The following is an 11,672-nucleotide window of genomic DNA, read 5'->3' on the forward strand; positions in this document are numbered from 1 at the left end:
GATCGGACAATCTCTCTCTGATCATACATTTCAAAGACCATACACAGAGAAGACGTAATACACTTTTACATTTTTATTCTATTATAATCTCTTTTATTATAAATGCTAAATTTGATGGTTATTTTTAATTTTTAAATTACATTATTAATTTATGAAATAAGTTGATTTATAAATTTACGTATTCAGGGGTGTTTTTACCGAAATTTTACGACTAACTTTCACCGCAATCTGACTAGTAACCTTTCAGATGGATGGAAAATCTTTAATGCAGAGCAATGGTAGCTTGATCTAGCTATCTGTATAAGGGGTTGAAAACACAAATAAAACATATCTATAAAAATAATTCGGTTCAATTTTATCTTAAAAAAAGTTAATTTTACAACTTTAATATTCATACCCGTGCATAGATACTATATATAATTTTCAAGATAAAAATAAAAATGGGAAAAGATAATAAATAGATGCGAATACAACTAAACAACTTGCAAGAAACTATGTAGTTCGTTGTCTCTTTTCGTGACCCATGAATCATGATTCCTCTGACAAATTACTTCATATTCTCACTCCTCAATAGCCAATAACAAGAAAGGAAAGACTACAATTTAAGAATAAAAATGAAACACTAACTAACACAAGTACAAAAATATCAAAGGTAAAAAAACTTATAATTTGATAAGAGAACATCACCACTGTATCCATGAACTGCATGTAAGTTTCCCTATAAAAGGAAATTGTATTATTAATTACTTTATTATTTTAACAATAATTACTTTGATATACGATTATGTAAATTCTGATGTATCAAGAATTACTTAATCATCTTTAAAGAAAATATATTACGAATTACTAATTTAAATCTTTTGATTAGATTTTATCATAGAGATTAAAATGAAAATTGAAATTAATGATATGAACTGTAGAAGGTGGCTGGTTGTGACGCAGAGAGACTTGACCAAAGTCTCACAAACATCTTTTCTACTTTTCTTTTTCCCAGATACTACCGCCACCCGTGTTTCTCAATCCCTATAAATACTTTCCACAATTCCCAATTTCACAATCCATTCACAAACACCACACAACCATAATTTTTCTAAGCAAAAAGCACAATGGAAACCGCATCCACACTTGCCTTCTTCCTCCGCCATGTCGCCGCCAAGTACCCCTCCCGCCGAGCGCTCTCCGTCGCTGCCAAATTTGACCTCACCCACTCCCGCCTCCAACAACTGGTGGAATCCGCCGCCCAACGGTTGCTCACCGCCGGAATCAAGCCCGGCGATGTCGTCGCCCTCACCTTCCCCAATACCGTCGAGGTCCGTTCCCTAATCTGTAAACTCTTACACCGTTGTCAATTATATTACATTACGTAACAAACAATATCATCTGATTAAATTTTCCTTCTCGCAATATTTGAACAATGAAACAATGTCGATCGTTTTTTCGTTAATTGCGAACCATTGTTTTCTTTAACGTTTCAGTTTGTCATCATGTTTCTTGCCGTTATTCGAATTCGGGCCACAGCCGCGCCGTTAAACTCGGCTTACACAGCCGAAGAGTTCGAGTTTTATTTATCCGACTCCGAGTCCAAGCTTCTCCTAACATCTTCAGAAGGAAACAACGCAGCTCAAGCCGCAGCTTCAAAACTCAACATAGCTCACGCCACGGCTTCGGTAACCCAAGCCGAGAATAACGAACCCGAGCTGAGTCTCTCGCTGAGTCAATCCGACTCGGTTAACTCGGTCGATTCGGTTCAGTCAGTGATTAACGATCCTGATGACGTGGCGCTTTTCCTTCACACCTCCGGCACCACAAGCCGACCCAAGGGAGTGCCGCTCACTCAGCACAACTTGCTCTCTTCGGTACAGAACATTAAATCGGTGTACCGACTCACCGAGTCTGACTCGACGGTGATTGTGCTTCCGCTTTTTCACGTGCACGGTTTGATTGCGGGGTTGCTTAGTTCCCTCGCGGCCGGTGCGGCGGTGGCGCTGCCGGCGGCGGGAAGGTTCTCCGCCTCTGCGTTCTGGAAAGACATGGTGAAGTACAATGCCACGTGGTACACTGCGGTCCCCACCATACACCAGATTATACTGGACCGCCACGCGAACAACCCCGAACCGGTTTACCCGCGGCTCCGGTTCATACGAAGCTGCAGCGCGTCTCTGGCACCGGCTATTTTGGGTAAACTCGAGGAGGCTTTCGGTGCGCCGGTGTTGGAAGCTTATGCGATGACGGAAGCGTCGCATCTCATGGCTTCGAACCCTTTGCCGCAAGATGGGCCGCACAAGGCCGGGTCGGTTGGAAAGCCCGTGGGACAAGAAATGGTTATTTTGGACCAAACGGGTCGGGTTCAAGAGGCTGAAGTTAGCGGAGAAGTTTGCATTCGTGGCCCCAATGTTACGAAAGGGTATAAAAATAACGTGGATGCCAATACGGCGGCGTTTGAATTTGGTTGGTTCCATACCGGTGATGTTGGCTACTTGGATTCTGATGGTTATTTGCACCTCGTTGGTCGCATCAAGGAACTCATCAACCGTGGAGGTATGTTAATATTTATTATTCAAAATCTTTTTGTTCATAAATTATCAAAATATTATTTTGCCTTCGAATATACTATTTTCTGCAAATTTCTTTGGAAGGTATTGCGAATATTCTGCATTGAGGGAACCATGCTTTTTCAAAATTCGGTGCATTGACTGTTTTGAAGGAAAAGTTTGGGTTGAATACAGACTAAGCTTAACCATTGATTTTGGTGATTCATTGTCTTTGAGAAATATTTGTTGGTGGTGTGTCATTGATGACGTGAGTTTGATTCTTGTTGAGTAATTTGTCTGGTGTAAACTCAAGAGACTTCTTAATAGTTTTGCGCGTTACGTGAACAACTTATCAATATTTAAATTGTGTGTGAGAATTATTATAGTATTCTCAGATGAAACAAATGTCATAACTGTTTTTATATTCACTAAGGTTGAAGTCGGGCTTTTTGTTTGGTATCAACAACTATTAGAGTTGTGGTTTGTACGTCAAGAGAGTGACAGTGATGTTAATTAGGTTTTGATTTGGCAGTTATGTGAGGAAGGAAGTAGGTATAAACTATCCATATCATGACACGAAGTTTAGTTCATTCACTTTATATCTTATGTGAAAAGTAGAGAACACTATAGAAGTTGTATATTTTATTTTCATTTATTTAGCGTCAGAAAGAGAAAAAGAAACAGAGTTCATTTCAGAGTTTTCATTTTCAGAAAATTTAATAAACTCACTGATACATGTTAACTGATGAGAAGGGTTTTTAAATTTTAGGCGAAAAGATATCACCAATTGAAGTTGATGCTGTTCTGCTTTCACATCCGGACATTGCACAAGCAGTTGCTTTCGGAGCGCCTGATGCCAAGTACGGTGAAGAGGTGTGTCTCTGTCTGATTCATCCTTTTTAAAATTTTACACACTCTACAAATTTGACGGCCTTTTCCTCAAAGAAACCACATAAATACAACTACAAATTTTGCCCATCACCATTTTTATGGGCGATATATGTTGCCACAAAATTTTGAGTTATATTAGTAATTAGTAATATAATACATTTTTTTTATTCTTTCTCTTTCCACTGGTCATATCCTAATGTTTTATACACCGCTCATAAAGAATAAACTTGGCATAAAAAGGGTCATGCCCCACAAGAATAAACACTGGCCTACTTTTTTTGTATTATTTATGACATTGGCATATCGGGCGTTCTTCTATTTTTTGCATTGGTTGGGTAACGGAGGCCACTCATAAGTAACACGTAACTGAAAGACAAGCACAACTGAGGATTTCTGAGCCATTTAATGTTTATCACTTTCTGGCTTCAAAGGTCATATTCTAATCATGTACGAACATTTTGTGGCGTACAAGAAAATCCTTCTAATCGAAGAGTCCATTTTTATTTGATCACTTTTGGCAAATGAAACCACCATTTCAATATCACGTTACGAAAAATAACCTTCTAATTTAATTTCTCGAAAGGTTAATTTACCTCCAACTTTGTTCACTAAAATATGTGTTGATGATATATTGTGAACTCTTGACAGATATATTGTGCGGTTATCCCAAGAGAAGGATCAAACGTTGACGAGGCAGAGGTGCTAAGATATAGCAAGAACAATCTTGCATCCTTCAAAGTTCCCAAAAAGGTCTTCATTACTGATTCTTTGCCCAAGACTGCCACCGGAAAGATTTTGCGTCGTCTTGTCACAGAACACTTTGTCTCTCAGATTTGATAAACTTGAGTCCCCACCTTTCATTCCTAAACTCCATACCTTCTCTATACATAGATGGAGTCCGCACACTAATCACAATAATACGGCAACTTGGCATTTAAGAGGAAGCCATTCTCTGCAAATTGTCTTTCATAGAGGGCACAATAGATTATACTTTTCAATGTTTCGTCTGAAATGTTTACATTGTAATGTTTTCAATGTTTTTTTATACATATTGAGTACTTTCTCAATCCATTTTTCTCTACATTTCTAACTTGGTGGATCGTGAGTCGTGGGAAACTAAAAAAATATAGCATCCAAATCATAACATTGTAGAATCCTATTACATGATTAACTGAAAGCTGATTATGAAGATGAATTGCTCAGCTAAGACCTGAATGAAGCTGTCCGAATAAAGATCAACTGATAAAACATTGAATTCTTTTAACTTGGAAATAAATTGATGGGAAAATATGTGCTTTTAGAAGTTCTCTATTGAGGATCAGTGTAACTGAAGTTAGCTAGAGTGAATAGAAGGCTGAACGCGAATAAAGTCAAAATGGCGGTTTACATAATTAGTTGAATGAGGAGCATTCGACTATTGAAAGTCTTAGCAGAACAAGAGGTAACCAATGCAGAATTCAGCTATTTGGCTGTACAAAAATATTAGCTCAATGGATGCATACAAAAAATGGTTGAATTAGTTCAAATTTCAAAAAGATAATATTTTTCGCCATTTACGTACCTTGAAGAAGAGGCTCATAGGTGTTAAAAGCTTATCAATGACATTGCCCCTTAAAAATAGGTAACAGTTGCCACTTTCTTTAAATGCACATCAGTTTTCTTGTGGAAGGCAAACTTTGTGTATAAATTTTAGGAGCAGTTTATCAGCAGGTGGGTGAGTCACACTGAGCAGAATTCGCATGAACCAGTCAAGGAAAAAAAATCATTTAATTTCAGAGAACAACAAAAACTAACCTATTTTATCCTGCCTCTGCTTACTTTCCATTACTACTTTTCTTTACTCTGCCTCTTTCATCAATCACTTCTCTTTTATTAGCTTTTATTTATGGCATTCAACATTTACCTTTTACCTTTGAAAACTGAAACTACCAAAATCTGAAACAATAATGCCTGTCTAACGAGTGACTCTAAAGTGCACATCCTGCGAGCAATTGTTGTCATATCTCAATAATTAATTTTGCCATGCTGCTAGCAATTTTAAGTAGAATTGCTGTGAAACGACTTTCTGTTAACGCAACCATTATTAAAGTGTAAACCATTCACAAATGATGATATAAGTCCAAAACCATCCAACAGGAGAAGAAAGACATTCCAATATTTCCAAAATATCATCTACGGATATCATTGGAAGAAGCAGCTAAAACTTCAATACTCAGCAGACATCTCAACAAAGAAAGAATATGCGAAAAGTTAGTTCAACCATATAACAAATGCAAAGAATAGAATTTTGCATATTCAACCTAGAGTCTCATTCTTTTTCTTGTTCATATGTAAAATGTTAAAATAAAACTAAATTTAAAAATTGAAGAGATAAAGTTAAAAAATCAAAAACTAAATGTTCACAAAGTATTTGAATCATCCTACTGAGAAAGAAAGTAGTCTTTTAAAATGCCTTTGAATCTTGTTATTGAGAAATAAATTATTTGAATACGAATGCTTTGAGTATCTAAAAGCCAAGCAACTCATTAAATATCTTGCTTCAATTCTTTTCAACGAGAGTTCTACAGGGTTCAAATTAACTTCGCACCGTCTAATTTTTCTAACAATAGATTACAATTTGTTGATCTTCACAGACGAAAGTAGCTATAATTTATCTATAATAAGTTGACCATGTGGATTTTTTAGCTTTGAAATCCACTAGTAATTTAAATAACACTCTCACCTTTCAAACTAAATCAAACAATACAACAGAGTAATCCAAATTAACTTCCCTGTTTTATAATAATTTTATTTTTCACCACATTAGATATTGTACTGACATTAAAAAAAGTATTGAAGTTTGAACCACACATGATCAAGGAAATGAAAATAGGCATAACGCCATGATCTACAAATGACCAAAGGACCAACTACTATCCAAAATCCCACCACAAATCCAAATGTCATTCCCACAAAAAATAAGTTCACTCCATGCCTATCACTCCCTTTGTCATTGCGATCATAACTAAGAATTTTGTCATTGAAGCTGCAATTGATGGGTAGTGGTGGGCCGCAGAGATTGTTGCCAATAAAGTTGGAGGCATCAAAGGTTTGCAACTGAGTTCCTGTTGGAATTTTTCCATTCAAATTATTATAAGACAAATCTAGTATGCTTAGAAAGCTCAAACTTGAAATGGTTGGAGGGATTTCACCAGAAAGTTTATTCCTTGAGAGATCAATGGACAACAATGATCCCATATTACCAATGTTTTGTGGAATGTGACCAATAAATTGGTTGTGAGACAAGTTCAAAAATAACAAACCATTTAAATCTGTGATCTCTGTTGGTATTTCTCCTACTAATTTGTTATTTGACAAATCAATGCTGGTTACCAATCCGAGAATGTTTTTGTACTCATCTCCTCTTCCTTTCAACCAAAGAAGAACACTAACTACAGTATAATCTGAATACTCAAATGTATAGTTTGTAGCCCAGCAATAGATAAGAGGAGTTGTACTTCTGTTCATCTGTGTCATGGCCTTCAAGCGGTTAAAACAAGTAGGTATGTTTCCAGTCAAATTATTTTGTGCAAGGTCTAACACTTGAAGAAGACTCATATCACATATTTTATTAGGAATATGACCGGAAAATCTATTTGATCGAAGGATAAGAACCTTCATATCTAAAAAACTTTCTCCAACCCAAGTTGGAATTGTTCCTGAAAAATCATTTTCTCCAAGATCCAACAAAACCAACTTATTATTCTTTTTCAAAATTGTAGGAAATGTTCCGGAAAGCAAGTTTTTACGAATTCGTAAAGACGTTAGCTCTGTCAACGAACCGATGGATTGGGGAATGTTCCCAACAAAATTATTGTTTTGTAAATTCACATCCATTAGATATGGCCAGATGCCCCAACAATCGGGTATTTCCCCTGATAAGTTATTCGATGCAAGATTGAGAAATTCTAATTTCATTGGCTCTTCTTGATTTTTGCATAAAAAATCATCCATGGATTTGGAGAGTGAATTGCATGAAAGGTCCAAGAAACCCACATCATTTGAAAGTAAAGGAAATTTGCCACGTAAGTCATTTGCACTTAGATCAACAGCGTGGATAGATATGAGATTCTTTAATGTAGTCCCAAGCTCACCATGGATATGATTATGAGAGAGATTTAGAAAATCAGCTTGAGAAAATGTTTCCCAAAACCAATATGGAATAGAATCTAAAATCCCCGTGTTAGACATGTCTAAATAATAAAGTTTGTCTTGTGATTGAATCCATGAAGGAAAGTTGGGACCTAAGTGCCAAGAACTCATATCCAAATAAGTAAGTTGAAAAGTAGGATGCCAATTGGGACCCACTTTTAAAGTCAAATTGTTTCCTGCTGCAGAAATTTCACTCAAGCTCGTAAGATTTTTGAGATGATTTTCCATGACAACTCCTTCAAAATGATTATAATCAATATCAAGATATGACAATTTAGAGAGTGATCTAAGACTTTCAAATGGATTTCCACTTAGCTGATTGTTGGACAAAATAAGATATCTCAATGATGAAAATTTTCCAAGTGATACTGGAAGATTGCCTGAAAGTTGAGAACTTTGAACTTCAAGTGTTGTCAGTCCATGGAAAATACACGGTGAAAGAATATCTAAAATTTCATTAATATGCTGGTTGAGTTTGAGATATGAGAAACTTATACCCCTTAAGTTGCATAGATAACCAAAAGAAGTTGGAAGTGGACCTTCAAGTTTATTGTAAGACAAATCAAGTATAACTAGAGAAGTCATATTTCCTAAGGCATCAGAAATAGTTCCATGCAAGTTGTTTTGTGATAGGTCCAAGATCTTTAGATTAGGAAAACTACTATAAAACCAATCAGGTATATATGAGAATGAATTTCCTGTCAAGTGAAGATTTTCAAGTAGTGTGAGGTTTCGAAGACCATCTGGAATTGGACCTTCAAAGTCATTATAAAATAAAGAAAGATAAACAAGTTTTTTCAATCCAAATAGCCACTTTGGAACAAAAGAAAATGTAGAAGGATAAAAAATATGGGAAAGATCAAGAGTAACGAGAGACGAACTGTTAAGAAAGGACGGTTGATTATACGGAGGGAGTGTACAATGAGACAATTGTAAGTTCATCAAAGAAGGAAGAGCTTGCAGAATGTAAGAAAAATCAAATGATTGGGATAAGTTTGCACCTGCCAAATCAAGATATTCAAGTTTTGAAAGACTTGACAACCAATCATCATTCCCAACAAAATAATCACCTCCAAGATGAAGGTAGAGCAAGTTGGAGAGATTTCCCATTTGAGAGGGAATAGTTCCATTGGCAGCATAACTTAAGTCTAGATACGCCAAATTGGAAAGATTACCAATCTGGGGAGGAATGTTGCCCATAAAATCAGAATATGAGAGGTCCAAGTGAATTAAGTTGGTCATTGAGCCAAGAAAAGAAGGAATTGACATGCCTTCTACTATTGACTGAATGTTGCTCAAGCCAAGATAACAAAGCTTAGAAAGACTTGACAGCCAATCAACATTTTCATAAAATATAGATTCTTCATCATAATATCCTCCGCTGAGTTCGAGGTGGAGCAAGTTGGAGAGATTCCCTATCTGAGGAGGAATTCTTCCGTTGAAAGCATAAGAGAGGTCAAGGTACAACAAATTGGAGAGATTCCCTATCTGGGAAGGAATTGTTCCGTTGGCAGCATAACTTAAATCAAGATATAGCAAATTGGAGAGATTTCCAATCTGAGGAGGAATGTTCCCCATGAATCCAGCATCAGAAAGGTTGAGGTGAGTTAAGGAAGTCATTGTTGCAATGAAGGAAGGCATTGGTACTTCATAAAAAATATTACCGCTGAGATCCAAGTAATTCAAATGCTTCAAATCAACCAAACAAGGATTTATCTCTCCACTGAGTGCCCTTCTATTATACTCTTCCATTGCTTCGTCATAAACTTCTTCGTAAACTTCATATTCAATTGGACTAAGAAAGTTTTCATCGAAAAATAAAGAAGGAGGTGGAGTGCTGAGGTGAAGCTCTGCAACATGAGATGTAATGTTGTTGCAGAGAACTCCATCCCATTGGCAGCAATTGGGATTGAGAGAAGCATTCCAAGAAGAAAGTGTTTTTGAAGGATCAATGAGATGATGTTTCAACTTCAACAGTGTCTCTCTCTCACTTCCAATACACACTGTTCCTCTGCACACACCGAAGGTTGACATAGAAAGTGAATAAAGAAAGAGAAGGATGAAAAAGGAGGAAGTCATTTTTAAACAAAAGCAAAGAAGAAAGAAAGAAGCAGTTATGGGTTATGCATACTAAATACCCTTTATATATATACACATAACCATCTCTCTATCAATTTTAATTTCCATGCTAAATTTATAAAATCAAATTCAGCTATCAAAGTCACTTTCATATTTTATCTTCTTTTCATACCTTACAAAACATCAACATCAACTTTCATATATTATAAAGTAGAAAATTAAGCCCACTAAAAACATAACAGAAAAAAAAATGGAAGTAGTCGAACCCATTTTATGAGTTATGAAATTAGGACATTTTATGGATTACAAAATTACGCCACCACCCATAAATCATAAAATTTAAACTATTTTCAAGATTCGGTTATTCATTTTCCTCATGAAATCTATTATAAGAAAATGTATGAAAGAAATAAACGAGAATCATATATTTAAACGAGTTAATTATAGCAAAGAAGAATAAATATACAAGTCATACAAAACCCTAACTCGTAAAGATTTTCTTTTTTTTCTTTTATACAACTTGTTTTCATCATCAACTAGTTTGGGTCTTTTTTAAAACTTATATTAAGAAAATTAGTAATAGTATTATTATTTGTGATATCATTATTAAACTACAACAAAGGTGAAGTGGGGTAACTAATAATATGTTACCATTATAAGTGAGAATTAGGCAGAAGACAAGGAGTAAAAACTCAATGTCTTATTTGTTTAATATAAGTTTAAAATGGCATAGGTCAATGATGAACCAGAACTCAGGTTCAAGCAAACTCTGAATTTTTTCCGTATATTTTCTAAGAAAATCCGTGAAAAAAAAATATAAGTTTTCTGATCATTTAAACTTGAATTTTAAATTTTTTACAAATACTTGCAAGAAAAGTCTCGAAAGACAGAAATATTTTCAGCAGTACAGTGATAAAGATGACACAGCTAGCCACATAAAAAGAAGAGTAAAGATAAAGGAGCTATTGAGCTGAAACAAGTTTTTGCACTTTAATCTGAAGGGTGGTTGCCTAATTCAGAAAGACCATACCGAATAACAAAATATACATTTTCAAGACTTCTGTCGTATTTTTCTCATATCACATTTCACAACATTTCTAATGTTGTGGCTTGTACGACACAAAATTAGTTCTCTTGAGAATAAAAGCTAAACTCTAAGTGCTTTAACTGTTTGTTAACAGTTTATTCTCTGCACATATATACATTGTTTTGTTAATGAGAAATAACGCTCGTTTTCTCTCCTTTTCGTGTTACACACACTCTGTTACATTTCTCAGCTGCATTTTTTCAAACACCAAGAAGTGCTAACAGTGGTATCAGAGCTACAGGTTACGAAACCTGGTGAAGTCTTGTGACGATCAAGAAGACGCTTCAAGAAGAAAATCTTGTGGAGTAGTAATGGTTGAGATGATTCAAAGTCATTTGCTGGTCTTTAATGGTAAATGCTATGACGATTGGTGCGTTAAGATGGACGCTATTCTGGGTTTCCAAGAAGTGGATGAAATTGTCAAGAAAGGTTTCAAAGAACCATCGAAGGGTGATTCGGAAGAGGTGAAGAAACTATACAAAGAAAATAAGAAACCGGACTGCAAAGCACGGATGTTGCTACACCAGTGTGTATCTTAGGTAATTTTCTAGAAAATATCGAAGGCCGACACGACAAAGGAAGTGTGGGATATACTGCAAGAGGGCTACGACAACTCTGGAAAGGTCAAGAAGATCATGTTTCAATCTCTACAAAGGCAGCATGAACCCCTAAGCATGGGAGAGCAAGAAACAGTGGTGGAGTATGTTGGAAGAATTCAAGTCGTGGTGAATGCTATGAAGGCATGTATAAAGTTGTGAAGGACAAGAAGATTGTCGAGAAGATACTTCACACTTTAACACCACAGTACGATCACATCGTGGTAGCCATAGAAGAATGCCAAGATCTTGAGACCATGCGGGTGGAAGAATTGCATAACTCTCTTGAAGCGCATG

The 11,672-nt window shown here is 35.9% G+C and overlaps 2 protein-coding genes across 2 annotated transcripts; one reads left to right on the forward strand and one right to left on the reverse strand.

Moving 5' to 3' along the window:
• Window positions 1-1,007: 1,007 nt before the first annotated feature.
• LOC124846825 (oxalate--CoA ligase) lies at window positions 1,008-4,489 on the forward strand. Its single transcript, XM_047324188.2, has 4 exons — window positions 1,008-1,310; window positions 1,476-2,538; window positions 3,301-3,404; window positions 4,071-4,489. The coding sequence occupies exons 1-4, from the start codon at window positions 1,107-1,109 to the stop codon at window positions 4,257-4,259; spliced, it is 1,560 nt and encodes a 519-aa protein (XP_047180144.2). The 5' UTR covers window positions 1,008-1,106; the 3' UTR covers window positions 4,260-4,489.
• Window positions 4,490-6,175: 1,686 nt separating this feature from the next.
• On the reverse strand, window positions 6,176-9,718 carry LOC148199661 (receptor-like protein EIX1). Its single transcript, XM_088114606.1, has one exon. It carries the CDS (start codon window positions 9,690-9,692, stop codon window positions 6,243-6,245), a length of 3,450 nt encoding a protein of 1,149 aa, XP_087970732.1. The 5' UTR covers window positions 9,693-9,718; the 3' UTR covers window positions 6,176-6,242.
• Window positions 9,719-11,672: the final 1,954 nt, after the last annotated feature.

This window comes from Vigna umbellata, chromosome 4 (assembly GCF_029865625.1).
Source record: "Vigna umbellata cultivar VRB3 chromosome 4, Vumbellata_1.0, whole genome shotgun sequence".
Classification (NCBI taxonomy): Eukaryota; Viridiplantae; Streptophyta; class Magnoliopsida; order Fabales; family Fabaceae; genus Vigna; species Vigna umbellata.